The following is a 17,026-nucleotide window of genomic DNA, read 5'->3' on the forward strand; positions in this document are numbered from 1 at the left end:
AGAGAACTCAAATTCTTATGTGATTTTTTAAAGAGTTAAACACACAGCATTTCTTATTAAATTATTTTCAAATTTCTTCTATATCCCTAATCTAAATGGAGCATTAGCAGGAAGGACCTGCCCCATGTACAAATAGCCCTGAAATATTTCAGTGCATTAGATCTGACACACTTTGCTAGGATTCTGCACAACTGTGTCACAGGGATACTTCCAATCTTGAAATGCTCTTTAGAAATGCTAATCAAAACAAATGAATTATTATTGAGATGCAGTTTCAAGGGAGATGGTAATAAACCCAGGATCTCATTTAGAATTAGAGCCTGTAGATCAAAAAACGTACAGATTTACTCTAAAATACACAATGAAAGATGTCCTTTTTTTACTTGAAGTAACAAGGATATGTTTTTAGTATTAAGAATGTGTAGGTATCAAATCATATGTATGGTATTTAAATCAAAATATGTTATTATTGTGCAATCTCTGGCAGTCAGTAGATTATTAGAATATTAACCATGAAGAAACCACTGAGAAAAATTTATCCATCCAGTCCGCTCGAGCCTCCTCGAAGTAGGTCTGGACGAAAATGAAGAAACCACTGAGAAAAATAAACATGCAAATCAAAGGTCAGACACAAGTCTTGATCATCACAGCTATTTCCAGATGTTAAAATCTGTAATTTCACCTTTTATAATGGTTAGTAGGAAACATAGTAAGCAATAGTGCTTCCTGAATGCTATGACTTCCTTCATAGTTTAAGAAATAGTATTCATTTTAATCTTCTAAAATATGTTTTACTTTATTTAAATAATGATCATGTTAAAAAAGAAAATACCTACTTTTACTTGCTGTAATGGCAGACTGAGTTATATGGATAATGTAAAAAGGGGCATCAGAATTAGTGAATGAAAGGAAAAGTGCACAAGAGAGGTAACACTTTTGAACTTGCACGTTTATCAGCTGCTTTTTATTCAAAATTAATGCAATGTGTTTATTTTATACATTAAGCAACTACGACAGAAATTATCACCACCAGCAGGCAGCCTGAAGGCCCTTCCCTAGAGTGAGAATACAAATGTGGGAGAGAAGAAAAATGGGAAGACAAAAAGTTTTGTGGAGATGGATATTGATCTTGGAAAATATCACTTTCCTTGAAAACAGAGGATAGCTCAGGAGACCTAGAAACTGACAAATCATTCATGAATTTACAAGGGGAGCAGTTTAAAAGGCCTGGGTTTGAACTCATCATTCTGTAACAGTGAAATTTTATTTACCTCACTGGCGTAATTTGATTTATACATGTCTGAAAGGAGAACTGACTTTTGTAATAGAAAGAAATGAGAAAATATGTTGGAGAACATGAATTCTATAGAAAGGAAGGAATAAACTAATGAAAATGCACCTATGAATAAGTGAGGCACTGAATTCTACCAGTTCCAACAGATCCAAATTTATTCACAAACTTACAGAAGTTGGGATTGCTTGTCCCCTCTAAAGCCTTAAAGATACCAGTTAGGATTTGGTGCTCATTTTTATTCACAAACTTACAGAAGTTGGGGTTCAGGATTGCTTGTCCCCTCTAAAGCCTTAAAGATACCAGTTAGGATTTGGTGCTCATGACTTGTTTGGCTTTTCCTACCCACTTGAAAGAAAAGAAGAATTTGCAGGACTGAATATGTGAAAGCAGATAGGGGCGAGGGCAGCCCTCACGAGGTGCCAGTGAGGAAAGGAACAACTGCAATGACAAGGGCTTTTCCAGAGCCCTGCTGGCTTTTTGCCACAGAGGGTAACAGCTGCTCTTAACTAACGTTCAATTTACAGCAAGTCTCTTTTAAGACAATATATTTAGTGATTTGAGCAGATCATAGTGCTGAAGGACCAGCACCTTTATAGCAAAACACTGGCATTTGTCAGCTTTTACTTTGCACAGAAAAAGAGAGAAGTGCAACAAAGTGACATAAGTGGTGATTTTATTAAACCAGTCACAGAAAGGAGGATCAACATATCATTCAGGGTGACATGTACAGATCAGAAGCACTTGAAGATATAAGGGCAAGTAATTTAGACATTGAGTATAAAGAATGCTGATACTTCTAGGGAGAAAGGAAAAAAATACAGTTGATAAATAGTAATGTATTACAATAACAAAGATGGAAAAATACTTGAGTGCCCTGCTTGCATATTTTTAGAAGCTGTAAGAGTCTACTAATGAACACACTTTCAAAACAATAGCCAAAATATTACACTAGGAGAAACTAAACCCATCCAATATCAAGTGACTAGATGTTTCTGCCTGGAAGAGTGGAAGTAGTCCTTGGCCATCTTAAGATTCACAGATTCTTTTATAGAACTGAGAATGGTAAAGGGCAGCAGAAGGATTTGCTGAGTTTTCACTGCTCACAAAGATTAAAGAAAAATTTCTTCAGTCTCTGGAGAAAAGAACAGTATATCTCATTTCTTTGAAAGGAACAGAGAGATGACAGCTTCAGTGCTATCTGAACAGTGTAAAATACCAGAGCAAGGGAGCATGAACCTGAGCTAAGACCTGGACATTAGAGGAATGGAGGTGGAATTCCTTAACACCAAAAGCTAGATAACAAGTGCAAAAAGATAGCAAAAGCAGCAGCCAGAAGAAATCAAATCACTTCACAAGAAAATTAAATAACACCTGAAAAAGAAAGCTCAACACAGTCTCATATCAAAAGGAAGATAAGAATTTATGCCTGTTAGCTTCCTTGCTCTGGAGCATTTCTGTCATCCTCATCAATTAACATCATTAATAATAAATTGATACTGTTAACATTCACCTCTTTTCTGAAATTTCTGCTCCTTGCATTAACTGAATTTATATGAAAGTTTCATATTGGTATTTTTACACAAGATACAAAATCAAGTGCTGGCCCCTTGGGATGGCTGAAGGAATAAGCAGGCTTGTAATTGTGGAGTCCTGATCAGATTTTAATTCTTAGCACACCATCACCATGCATTTTATCTTCCCAATTCACTCATACACTTGAAATTTAATTATTACATTTTTTCCTAATACACATCAATTGTTGTGTCCTATTTGACTGTTGCTGAGGTTCATTAGTGGGGTCTGTATAACTGCACTGGATAAACAGACACCAATATTGTTCTAATTCACTAACAACTTTTAAAGCTCTCACTCTTCAGAATTGAGAAATGCTATTAATACAAAAGGTTCTCCACAGCAGTGGCAAACATTTTGTGAAGGAGACTAACTACAAACAGCCATGTCAAAAAATATATCCTAAGGCTTATTATTAATGTATCAGCTAGCATAAATCACTGTAGCTTCACTGACCTCAATGTAGCCATGGTGAATTTATAGAGAGAATACAGCTATGTAAGCTACATCTCCTTTTATCACTGTACAATGGAAAAATACATTGCAAAAGGATAGGATTGGCATTAACATAATATTTGAGGAGCATTGCAGCTCACAGAATTAGTTGAAAAGAATTCCATTAAAAAGCTACTACTAGTCTCACCTTCCATTTATTACAAGTGCTTTGAACTTTAGGTTTCTAATTAAATAATTCTTCTGACTCCATTGACACACTTAATGCTTTTATCTCTAGTTCAGAAACTGTTCAGTCCTAGATTATTTACTTTGACAAATAACATTTTAGAATGCATGGTTATTTTTTGCTTTACTTGTTGGTTTTGGAGGGTTTATTTAGTGGGGTGTTTGTTTGTTTGATTTTGTTTAGTGGGCAAACTAATGCCCAGTTTTACAGTGCAAGCCCAGATGGTTTAACAGGACAAAACTCTAAATTCACATTGGAGTGAAAACTACTGTAAAACAATGTGAATTTTAAAATAATACAGATTGGATTCACAGTACAGTAAAATTATATCATAGTCCAAAATATGAAAAAGGACCAGGATTCCAGTAAAATAACATGTGAGGACCTTTTGTCTGCTGGCTGTTATCACATCCGGAGATGATTTTTTGTACAAGATTTTTTAGAAGAAACTTCAATAGGGGTTTGATATATGGAACAATAGCAGGATATGGCCTCTAAATGGTAGGAACAATTGTTATTCTCAGACATGTGCAAGTTAACTTTCATTAGCTTTGTTAGATTTTGTGCACACTTTCTGGCCTAGATTCAGCGCTGCATCTAATTTCTCCTGGGGACAGCTGAGACACTGAGTGTAAGTGAACAACAGAAACTATTCTGTCTAAGCAGAATATACTGAGGGAAACTCACATGAGCCTCAAGAGTGTGATAGACCAGTTTGGGAATAATGTGAGAAAGTAATACAAGCAAACCCACTTTCTTTCCAGCTCACCCTTGATGCCTTGTAGGCTGCAGAGCAAGGCAAGAGTTGTCTAGAGGGGCTCTACAATGGGTGGAAACTCCTCAGACCAAAGGAATTTTTAGCATGTAAATCTTCCAGTTTTATGGCAGGCCCATCCAAAAAAACGCATTAGGATGGGAAGATAGAAAGACAGAATTTAACTTTTGAATTTTGGAAGAGGTACGTCAAGACTTTTCTCTAGAATAGTAACTAGCAACTCCATAGACGTGCTAGCTGTTTACATAGTTCAAATTTTGAAGGGATTTTATTTTTACAGAATTATTTGTAGTACAGTATTTAATTCAGTTCTCAGAAAGTGGGATATTCTGTATTTTGAAAAGAGGACTTTCTGTTTCCCTTTCCTTCATTGCCTGGCACTGTCTTTTCCACAGTCCCAAGCATAAATTAATTTCCTTCCCATTCAAGGCCCTTTACCTTTCCTCATCTGGTTTTCTTCACCTATTATTTAAAATTCAAATATTTCTGTGATTTCTGAGTTTCCCCATAAATATGTGAAATGTTGCTTTAGGCTGCATTTTCTAATTTTTCACCAGCACTGTCTCAGCTGCCCAAAGCCATTAATTCTCAATTTTGTGTAGCCACTCCAAGAGGCCAACATAGATTTTTGTGCAGCCCTCTGATAAACCAGACTGGAGAACTGATTCAGCTGAAAAATAATTGATGGAAAAGAGTGTTTTTAAACTTGGTCTTCTGCCTTACATCTGCACAAACAGCTGCATGAACACATCAGAATGGGTGGGGAAGGAAAGAGAACAATTAGCTGAGGTAGAACTGCTTAAACCAACATTACTACTCCTGCAGAACTGCCCATGGAGCCAAACAGCCTAAATGTGCTATTTTAAGTACTCTTTTAAATCCCTCACCTGTTCCAGTGCCTATTAAAAGAATTGATACTAATAAGGCAAGGATTATATCACTCCTGCTTACTGATGGAGCCAAATTTTAGCTCATTGTTTCCTTGTTCTGGTTGATTTGTCTTCTAATTAGATTGTAGGAAACATAATGGGGAAACATAAATGATCTTTTGGCCAACTTAACAACAATCTGACTTCTACTACAGTCAGTGCAAATTCTACCTCAAATTCAAAAGGAATTAGATTCTGTCTGTCAGGATATAATTTCCCTCAGATACTAATAATTCTGATTATTTTGTTGAAGAAGGGCAATCCTTCAGAGCAGGGTCAGATCACTGAGAAATATATTTCTGCAAATAATTCTATGTTTATTATAATAATTTACAGCTCTTTTCAAGCTGTGCTTTTAAATTAAAACATTAATTTTAATCTCTTACTTGTAATAAGTGACTTTTCTGAAAGCACTGCAGCTTTAGAACATGAGGCGAGCAATAGTGCTCAACAGCTGAAGTCATAAAGGAGAGGTACATCACTCCTAAACTGCATTGACCTAATTTCACAACCATTCTGATTCTGTTGGTACTGGTAAAGAGTTTGTTTATCACCCAGAGTTCACTTGGGATATTTGACTGCATGAGGCACAGCACTGGAAAGAATCTGCTAAAGTTAGCAGAGTAGAGAAGTACATTCACGGTTTCTTGCATTGACCTAATTTCACAACCATTCTCATTCTGTTGGTACTGCTAAAGAGTTTGTTTTTCACCCAGAGTTCACTTGGGATATTTGCTTGAGGCACAGCACTGTCATCAATCAACAGGAAAGAATCTGCTAAAGTTAGCAGAGTAGAGAAGTACATTCACGGTTTCTTGTAGTAAAAAATATAAAAGTCTTTGATATTTAACTGAAGTAAAGGACCAATGAAACACATCTTGCTATTATCCAGAGCCATATTATCCAAAGAATAAATGTTTCAAATAGAAATGGAAATTTTCCATTGAGCTATGAAAAACATTTTGTGAGGCTGCAGTTCTCTTCAAGATATTTGATAAAACAATTCTGTCTTCCTGATTCCACTAGTTTCCACAATTCTGTTTGTGTATTTGTTGCTGTCTTTGCCTAGAGATTTGGTATGCATTACATGCACTGAGATAAAATAGGAGCACAACTATAGGCAAATACAGCAGAGAACATGAGGAGAAATGGAAAAAGGAAGTTTTTTCTAATGATTAAGTAATATACTTAGTTTACCCTTTCATTCAGGGAATTTTGCAATACAACCTAGAGATTTGGTATGCACTACATGCACTGAAATAAAATAGGAGCACAACTATAGGCAATACACAAGAGAACATCAGCAGAAGTGGAGAAAGGAAGATTTTTCTAATGATTAATATACTTAGTTTACCCTTTCATTCAGGGAATTTTGCAATACAATAGTCAACCAAAAAGTCATCACTATTCATTATCAGTAGTCATGATATAAGGATATCAGTCCTAGCTCTGAGCCTTACAATGAATCTTCCAAATATCTGTCCCAGTGGAGTGAACAATTAACCTTTCTGTATGCATTGTAAGCTTTTGCAATTACTGAATATTTTTATAAATATTGATGTTAAATAATATAGGATGTTCGACAAAAAGAGAAAAATAATTCAATACCTGGAAAAACTATTTTCCCAAAAGCAACAGAAGGTGTCACTGCTAACTGATTTTAAACAAATGAATCCCTCAGTAGAAAACACTGTCTTTGTTTTGAAAGAAACTTGAACACTGTTTGGGAAGGTAATTGGGTTCCCTTCTCAAGTATTCACCAGCTCCAAACATAAACATTACATTTAAAAATGGAAAAGACTGCTTCACACCATCTAACTCTCCTTTCTGTTTGCTATTATTCCCTGCAGCTGTTTCACTTCAGGCTATGATTCACAGTCAAAGCAAGAGGAGTTTAGCCAGTATTTGGATAGAAACCTCCAAAGGGCCTTTTAACCCATTAGTGTAGGAGATCTACTAATTGGGGATTTTCCCTTCAAATACATCATTTAAGATGCTGCCAAAATTAACATGAGGATGCTGGAGAAATCATTCTCATCAAGAAATGTAAAACTGAGTCTCCAAGTAGTTTGAGATGGCAATATTTCTGTATACTGCATTTCAGCTTGTGTAACAGCTACAGCTGTCTCTCTAAACTTGTGATATTATTTTAACTCTGTGTGGCAGTCCTCACCCCCTTGTCTTCCTCGATACCGTAGTGTTGCTGTTCTATGTTAAACAGCTGCTACATCCCATGCCAGAGATGGCTGCATAACAGTGACGGGTGAGGTGTTATTTTCTAAATACACTTATAGATTTTGAAGTACTTTATGGCTGTTTACAAGTCTCTCCATCCATTCAGATATATCTACATGTGAGGCTAACGTAAAACAGTAATATAATACACATTTTCCCTCCTTAATAAGCTTAATTTTTGGTTTCTGGAGAGCAGCAGGAACTCGCATCCTTTTTCCTCGGGACTTCCCCTCCCTAGAGGTCCCTCCCGGGCTGCCCGCACCCAGCGCCGTGGTCTCACCGGGTCATGGCTGCTGGCTCTGCAGCTGCGGGCCTGTGCTCCGAGCTGCTATTTACTCCTTGTGAAGTAATTGCCAAAGCTGTAATTAAAAAAATATATCTATTTTATATATATATATACATATAAAGCCCGTGGCTTTTAGCCATCACGACTGCATGCTTAATAGCTGCATCCAAGCACTCTCTCCAAGCTCCCAGCCTGGCGGCTCCAACACAGCCCTCCCCTTCTCTTCCCCAGAGAAAGGCATTTCAGGTCACTTGAATTATTTAGCGGGGTGTTTTTAACCATCTCAAGGGCTTTGCTCCTGCCGTGCGGCGCCTGCAGAGCTCGGGTTTGTGGGTTTATTTTTTTATTTCTTTTTTTTTAGCACGCGAGGTGGAGTTGCTCCACTTCGCTGGCAGAAGGAGGAGATAAAGCGCGAGGGGAAGGCGAGAGGGGCGGCTTGGCGTGTGGAGGGGTGGGGAAAGGCCGCCACACCTGCGGGCCGCGCTGCCCCCTCAGGCCCGGCCCTGGCCGCCGGGGCCGCTCACCGGGTCGCTCTAACGCAGCTCTCTCTGTCTCTTCTTCCCCCCCTCACCTCCCCCGCCGATTCTCCTTTCCCTCCCGCTCCTCATTCATCCTCCCCTCTCCCGCCCCCTCCCCGTGCAGGCGAAGCGGGCGCGGCAGGAGGCGGAGCGGGCCGCCGCACGTCCCCCGGCCGGCCGGCCGGCCCCCCCGCCATGGGTCGGAAGCGCTGCGTGGGGGGAGACGGCTCCAAGATGGCGGCGGGTTGCTGCGGGGTGAAGAAGCAGAAACTCTCCAGCTCCCCTCCCTCGGGCTCGGCCGGCCCGGGCGGCGGCGGTGGCGGCTCCCACTGCGGCGGGGCGGCGGCGGCGGGGGGCGAGCCGGCCGCCGGCCTCTCCCCGCCGGCCTCCTCGCTGCTCGCCTCCCCCGGCTCCGGCGGGCCCGGCTGCAGGAAGATGGTGGTGTCGGCCGAGATGTGCTGCTTCTGCTTCGATGTGCTTTACTGTCACCTGTACGGATACCAGCCCCCGCGGAGCCCCCGCTTCACCAACGACCCATAGTGAGTATCGGCGCGACCGCCCGCGTGGGCGCCTCGTGCGCGCCCGTCCCGCCCGGCTCCCCCCCGGCCGGGCGCCCTCCCTCCCTCCCCGCCGGCTCCCGCCTCCCGCCCGGCACCTTCCCCGCCGCCCGGCCGCTGTCCCGCGCCGGGCTCGCCCCGGGGAGCGCCGCGCTGCCCGCCAGCTCGGTGACTCCTCCCCGGCCCCTCTTGGCCGGTCGCGCACGGGGCTCGCTGGTGCCATCTCCCCCGTGATCCCTCACACCTCTGGCAGCGCCCTGCCTTTGTGGCAGGCTCCGCGGCCACCTCCGGCCGCTGCGCTCCGTGGGCAGTGCCCTCTCCCCGCCCGTGTCTGTGTTCAGCAGCCCCCGAATAGCTCGTTCCACCAGTAGTCCTTACTGGGACCCCTTCACTAGGCAGCCTCTCGCTGTCCGTGTGCTCTGCGTGAGGGCGGGCCTCTCCTTCACCAGTGCTGGATGGTGAGTACCCGGTGTAAGAGCCCTGTCGTGCGAGTCCCAGATTTGTGAGCACTGGTGTACCTGTACATTTCCCATGCCAGGCACTTGTAACGCTACTTTGGTCTCATATCGTTCAGAGTCCTTGCTTTGTAATGATTCCTGAAGATCACCCAGTGTTAGACATCCCGAGTCCCTGAGTAATCCACCGCATCAAATTCCCAGAGTTTTGAACAGATCACATAAACACCTGTTACTCCCATCCTCTCTGTGCCTCCCAAGCTTCCTTGCAAGAGTGTCCAACAAGGGTCTGTTTTATTCCCATCCTGGCCACTCTTGTTCAGTGTTTGTCTTGAACCCTGTGCCACACTGCCTTCAGAAGTGACCTGCCAGGACCGTCTTGCCCAGCATGTGAGCACCTGCAGCCTGCCTGTGCCAGGCAGCCGGGCATGCTGCTGCAGATAGAGCTCAGACACTTCAGGGAGTAACTTCTCTCTGACAGGAAGTTCCTTCCTCTCAGCAGGGATGAGTTACCGGGTTGCTGCATGGTCCAAGTCCGTTTGATTGCAGAATTAATGTAAGGGGTTGTTGAAATTAAGTTTCCGCTGTTCTACTTTGCTTTTATGGGAATGGAGCTCGTGTGGTGAGTTTCCAAGCTCCAGCTGAGACTCGGCTGTGTTGGTCCACCAGAGTGCATGTCACTTTTTTCCTCTTATGTATAGCATGACTATCAAGTTTGTGAGAGCCTGTGCTTTCTCAGTACTTAATGAGTACGAGTTTTCCATGTGTGTCCTGGACCCTCGTGCACCTTCACCAGTGCAAACAGTTCTCGTGCAGTCTGTGTTTCATTAATGAGATGTAGTGTATGCTTCTTGGTGTTTGAAAATGAAATGTATTGATAATCTTATTTGTAGTCCTTGCTGTTCTAACACCCAGGATCTATACATCTCCTGCATACTTTCAGCTGCTGTCATGACAACCCAGCTCTGTGGATTCCTACTTAACCTGCCACCCCAGCAAGTCTTCCCTATATGCTCTTCATAACTCCTATGTGATTTCATCAGAGTATCAATAATGAAAGGGAGACTCCACTGTGAGTTTCTTTACCCAGGTCTTTTGCAAATCCATGTCTGTCCTTTTGTAGATACCAACTGTTCAGCAACTGCTGCTCTGAGTAGCCATTTTGCTGTGCATTGTCCCGTGTCTGTTCTCCATCCCATTATAGGTTGCAACATCAGCTTTATGCTGTTCCACTTTTTCATTGCTGTAAGAGAGTTGAATTTTGTCTGTGTCTCTGTGACAGTATTACATTGGTTTTATGGTTTTTTATCTTTGTTTGAGATGATTTGTTAAACAGATTAGTTCTACTGTCTGTTTTATTACTGGAGGAAACTGAGGCAGGGAAAAAGATTTCAGCACCAAAATGTTTTCCAGTAAGCACTTTGATTCCTCTTAGTAAGCAGTAGATCAATTTACTTTTTTTCCTCCTGCTTCTTACTTTAATAACAACACAGTTGCAAAATAAGTAAAATTATTTTAATTTTTCTGAAATTCATATGTGTTCTTCTGACTTAGTTCCTAGACCTGGTGAAAAGTTGCTGCATCAACTTCTGAACTTCTAGACTTCAAAAAGTGCCACTGTCACTAAAATTAGTAATGTAATTTCTGTTTATTCCCATGCTTGTGCCAGCATGCAGGGTTGTACAGATCAGGAAATGAGCTAACAATAGGTTTGTATTTTTCCCCAATTGGTTACTGAATTTGGTTCTCTCTGGATCATTGCATGGCTTCACAAACATTCGTGCCTGCACAATTGTGAGGTGGGAACAAGCAGACAGATGGCAGAACTGCTGCTTTCAGCAGCCTTGTGAGCTGATTATGTTTGTGCAGTTGAGGATGCAACTTTGAAATAGTTGTTCAGTATTACACATAAAATTTTAGGTTGGTGAATAAATTGCTCCTGCTAAGTGTTCAGAGGCTGCATGATTTCTAGCATTCACAAGATTTGCAGGCAGTCTCATTGATAACTGGGTAACTCACAAAGATTAGGTGTTGATTTTGAAGCTGGGCTTCATCCTGTACAGCAAAAAAAGTCTGAATGAGAACTAGTGTTTTTCAGTGAATGTGTATTGCAGCTTTCTGCCTTGAATTCATTTGGAGGTTCTGTCCATAGACTGAAATACCTGGTCAAAGAGCAGTGGCCTAAAATAAGGGTTTGTATGTAAATTATAGAATTATTTTTTAAAGTTATGTTAATTACGGGGAGGATGAAAGACCTGTGAGCAGGTATCCTCACACAAACATGACTCATACTCCTTGCAGGTCTTTGAATAATGAAACTGGGTATGATCAAAGAAAAGCAGGTGGCTGAATCACTTGGACAAGGGGTTCTGGCATGTTGTCTTTAGAACAAAACCTGCTTATGATACCTCTGGATTTTTCTGACTTTCTGATGCTGAGATGATGACGGCATCAGGGCAGCAAATTCAAGGCAGCAGGAATAAGTCGAAAAGCTTGTTTGAAAGGGTGTGGGTTTTGAACTCTAGGGCAGCCCATACATGGATGAAACAGTTGGCATGTTCCTGTCTCTGGAGTTCCTAAAGCACAGAGAATAGGGTGTCGAGGGTATTGCTTGGGAGGTGTTGGGTTGGAGGGGGTGGTGACTCATGGAGTTAAAAGAAGATAGCTGGAAGACGTTGAATCTCTCCAGCAGTGTTTTGTTGAGAATAGGCAGAGCAAGTTCTTCCATCCATGGACTTACTCTCCTCTTGTAGGCTCCATGGATGTGCTGACATTTTATTCTGTCACTCTTAATTGAAGAACTTTCTCATACCTTTAATTTCACTTCACTTTGGGTTGCTCTCTAAGCCACCCTTGTCCTTCTTTTCAGGATATGTCCTGCGTGGCCTATGCCTTGCTTCCACCAATGTGATGGCTCTCAGACTACAGGTGCAGAAGGCATGTAGAAATTACCCTGGCAGTGTGAACACTGATACAAAATTTGAAAATTGCTGACCCAGATGAAATTGTCTCTAGGACAGAATGTCATTTAGACACTGTTTTTGTGACTCAGTTTGATGAGTAAAGTTACAGAACACTGAACTTGTCCATAGAAATTAATTGTAAGGGGATGCAGGAAGAATTGTAAAAGCATTTTAGCCCACTCGTTTATGTTGCTTCTCTGCAGGACTTGGTTGTATGGCAGTGGAGACTTACATTGTTTTGTGGCATACTCAGTAATAATTTATATTCATTGTTACACTCCAATATTACACAACAGCTATAATGATTGCTTGGACATGGCCAAAGATCAACAAGGAAACACACAGGGAAGTGTTCTTTCATGTCTGTGGGTCTGTCTGACTTCATTCTGGTTTTCATGTGCATGTCATGTGGATCTGTACGAAGTTCAATATTTTCTTCTGAATTAACAGGGTGTATTGGTCTTTACTGTTGAATGTTAAATGTTGGAATATGAAGTAGTGGTTCTTCTGAAGAGTGGCATTCTGTGGTAGATGCTTTGAAAATATAGTACAGTAGAGAATGTGTATTTTGGCTGGCATTGGCAGTGCTCAGCAGGGAATTCCCAGCATATTTCAAAGCGGACTGGTGAATGCATCTTGGTGCAGCAGAGGGGCAGAAGGGATAAGGTTGCATGGCTTCAGAAAGAAATTGCCTTTGCCAGTGGGTTCATCCTCTGATATGACTGGTGAGCTGAGAAAAAAATGCTATGATAAACTCCAAATTAGGTTATCGGTAATTTGAGGACTTTTTCCTTCATAAGTTCACTTTAGTGAGCTGTTCTTACATGCAGATGAGGTAGTTTCTATTAATACAGAAAATCAAATCATTGGCAGTCTTAAGGATAGACCCTGGTTTTGTTTCTTTAGCTAAAAGCAGTCACCACAAAGTTATACTAAGTGCTCTGATTCTCTGCAGTACTAGTTCTGTGGAAGTTAATTGTTCTCATACTCCTTGTAGGGTGAAGAGGAGTCAGCAATGACCTCTCCTTGTGCCATCAGTCTAGTCATTCATTTTTATTGCCTCCTTTGGTTTAGTTACATTCATAAAGTTTGTCATATTTTCTTTAGCAGGAACATAAAGCACCAAATTGAATAAAGACTTTCATGGAAATTCAAATTTTAACAATGTTTTTGACATTTAAAGTCTCTGTCAGAAAAATGTATTTTGTGTCTAGATTTGGTTTACTTCACATGTACATCTGACTTCACTATTTCTGTTCTAGAAATTGTTGAAACGTTAATGATTTAGGAGTGCAAGTATTTTATTTGGAGCTGCTGAAAAAGTATGCAGTTCTGCCTTCTCTTCAGTTGTGAGTTAAATGTAATGATAATGTTATCTAGCACTGAATAGTAAAACAAGAGAAGTTTAATGTTGTCACTTTTTGGTCGCTGACAGTTAAGAGATAACCAGAAAATAAAAGTTTGGAACCCTGGGCTAGCTCATTTTGCTTAGTTTGCAGATCTAGACTGTGACCAGTTAATGAAAGAAATGTAGTCTTTCATTTTTTGTTCTCTCAAAACTCATGCCATAATTAATGGAGCATACTCAGTATGTTAAGCTATCTGTTTTTGTATTAAGTAACCGTTTACAGTTAAGTTCAGGTTTTCTGTAGCATCAAATTATTGTCTTCAGAAACGGAAGTGTTAGTTGTTTGATATATGCTATACACTGGTGCTTTGTGGCAAGAGTCTCCATAGAAGGAAGGAAATATGGAAATTATTTTAAAATAATAGTAGACTCACCAGAGTTTGGCCAATACAGAAACTGTTGCTAGGCTGGAGGCCAAAACAAGTCCAGTCAGGCCCTGACCCTCGTTAGCAAAGCATTATGAAAATGCTTGACTTTTTTTATGATGTTTATGCTCCTAAGGAGTGGGTTATTAAGATTGGTACTCAGCTTAGCATTGCAAAGTTTGCATTTAAATAACAAGATGGGGCAGCTCTGCTGTGGTTAATTGGCAATTCTCAGAAACATGTCCTTGATAACAAGGCGTGCTGGGAGTGCAGTACTTCTCAAACAGAGTGTGGCTGTTGAGCTGGTCCTAGTGCTGCCCTTCCTCACTGTGACAGTACTGTGCTATATGCTGACTGACCAAAAGCTGGGCAGTTTATCAGTCCAGCACTATAAACAAGTCAGCATCTTTCCTGGGCTACTTGTATGACCTTCTAAAAAGCCCTTCATTTCCATGACTGGGGTGTTGGCTAAAGCAATCAATGTAAAGAGCTTCATTTCTGAAGTGGCATACCTTCCTGTTCCATTGGTCAGAAGCATATTTGCTGAGATCTATTTTTTTTTTGTTGCATTTGTGTCATCCCTTCACAACTGGTGTCCCCTAACACACTGCACCACCCTGTCCATGCCTCACAGGATATGCCTGAAGTTTTTGTAGTCTGACTGGGCTTTGATAACTTCAAATTTTGATTGCCTTCCTGGAAGGCAGTGCTTGTTGTTAGTACATGGATATTGCTTTGCCACACTAAGTGCTTGCAGCCAGGGTTATTAAAGTGCTAATTTCATGAGAATGACATCTTCTGGAATGCAGAACAGCTCCATGGAGCTGTGGCAAGGTCACTGGAACAGCAGCCATATCAAGATTTGTACGTCTTCCCAGAGCACTCTTGTGTTGCAAAGATGGAGTTTTCACAATCTTTAATGGTATGTAAAATCTCACTTTATGTTTTTCCATTAGGTTGAAATCTGTGGCACCTTTGGCAAAGCTGAACCTAGGGCTGCAGTGGTTGTAATGTGTGTGCCATAGACATACTCCTGTAATTTATCTTTTGCTCCTCTGCCACCAAAGATGTCTCCTGTCCAGGCTTAGTTGGTACAGCATGGGTTCTAGCATCTGTGAGGCTGTCTGCTTTGAGTGGTGCTTGGGGGCCATGTTTGGGACAGAATAGAGAGGAAGAGAAGGATCTTTATAGTAAATTTTTATCTTTAACATCAGAAATGCTTCTGCTTTATCTTTTCTGAAAGTTAAAACACTTTCCCTGTTTTCCATCTGGTGCTTTGTACCGAGATAAGAATTCTATGGGCGAAGCTCAAGAATTCATGAGTTTTAGGTGTATTATTAAGGTAAAAAAAAGTGTGTGATTCTCCACTGGTGGACAGCAGTGTGGGCCTATGTAAATCTGGTTGCTTACAGGCCCTTTTTCCAGGTGACTGTGAGAATATAGGGGTTGGGTGCCACACTATTTTCCTTACTCAGTAAGTGAGCACAAGGGTAAGCTCAGCTGCCAAGGAGTGACAAGTTTGCAAGGCTGTTCTTTTCTGTATAAATAAACTTGCTGAAAGATTGACTTTTGGGAAAGGTGATGTGCTAGGCAGAGGTCCTTTATAGGGAAGAAAAAACATGTTTTTGTAGTCTTCAGTACTTTATTTATTTGACTGCCACATTAAGTAGGCAAAGAAAGTGCTGCACCAATCTTCTCTTAAGTAGTGTTTCTGCAGAGAGAGTGCTGGGGGCTGAGCGGGTGGTTGAAAAACCCACAGACAAGGTGCAGTGAGGAAAGAATCCCTCTTCAAAGAGAGCTGCAGTGCCTGAAGGGAGGTGACTAACTGCAGTTGAAGCATCTCATAAGCATGAGGGGAACAAAACTCCAGCAAGACACTGGTACAAATTAAAAACTGCAAGCCAAGCAGTAGAAGTCAAGTTCTTCTGGTACAGTGTTACAAGCAGTTATCCCAACTCTGAAGAACCAAATGGTAATGTAGTATTAAAACTGATCCCTAATTAAGATGCTGATAGAATGCAAAATTGTAGTAATGAGGCTCACTCTTCCTTAAGAAATGGGAGCAGGATTCTGGTTCTGATTCAATTCAACTAAAATTGAAAAATAAACAGGTAGAGAAGAGGCAGGCGGCAGAAATTTTATTTGGGATATTTCCCACCATAGTACCTGAATTCCTCTAAAATACTGGGACTAAAATTTGAGAGAATATATAAAGATTGGGGCTGTTCATTTGGAAGGAGCACTGGATAAACCCAAGCATTAAAAATGAAGTGTTATAAAGAAGGATAAATGGAACACAAATTTCCTTTTTCTTATTTTATAGGAAAAAAGGTTCAAGTGAAACAAGTATTCCTGTGTACCCTTAACCACTGTGGTCTCTTTTCACCTCAGGGATGAATTATTGCAGTTTTCTGTGCTTGGACAGCTTGAGTTTTTAACGTAGAAAATTTAAGCCACTGCAAAAAGTAGCTTCCAGCAGTACCTCTTTTTGGGAGAAAATTAAATCTGTGCTTCAGGTTGTTTGGTGCCAGCTGCTTTTTTTTTTCCCTCCCTTCCTTTTTTTTCCTTTTGCACGATTTCAAGGTGTTAAGTTTCTTCACATATGTAATGTAAATGTCTTGGAATAACCTGCTCAAAGACTACCTACTACCCTTTGCCATCCTGCTAACTTAAGTATGCTTTCTTCTTTTTTAAATGTGTTGAGATGCTCAGCAGCAGCAGATTGTCCTGAGCTGAAATAGTTACACTAGACAGAGTAGATGAAGATAGAGGAACATGATGAACACTTCTCTGCTACAATGTGAGATATTGCTCTTTCTCTGACCAGTGGTCATATAAATGTATGGATGACAGATACACATCCAGTAGTTGGGCAACATAAGCATAATGCACTTTCTTAGTTGTCATTTTATGTAGAATGTTTAATGGAAATTTCTCTGGAGGTGAAAACTAGGCCAGTTCAGAGTGGTCTCTGACATCTTGGCACT

The 17,026-nt window shown here is 41.0% G+C and overlaps 1 protein-coding gene across 4 annotated transcripts in view; it reads left to right on the top strand.

Annotated features, from left to right (window-relative positions):
- AMMECR1 (AMMECR nuclear protein 1) overlaps positions 1–17,026 on the top strand; it is a 94,077-nt gene that overhangs the window by 16,200 nt on the left and 60,851 nt on the right. For all 4 annotated transcript variants that reach the window (XR_005628439.1, XM_039717347.1, XM_039717349.1 and 1 more), the window contains exon 2: positions 8,416–8,830. Coding sequence is in view for 3 of the 4 variants with exons in the window: in XM_039717347.1 (XP_039573281.1) it covers positions 8,416–8,830 (415 nt within the window). In the remaining variant the exon portion in view is untranslated. The remainder of the gene's footprint in view (positions 1–8,415; positions 8,831–17,026) is intronic.

Source organism: Passer montanus, unplaced genomic scaffold (genome assembly GCF_014805655.1).
Source record: "Passer montanus isolate IOZ18808 unplaced genomic scaffold, ASM1480565v1 scaffold38, whole genome shotgun sequence".
NCBI classification, from domain to species: domain Eukaryota; kingdom Metazoa; phylum Chordata; class Aves; order Passeriformes; family Passeridae; genus Passer; species Passer montanus.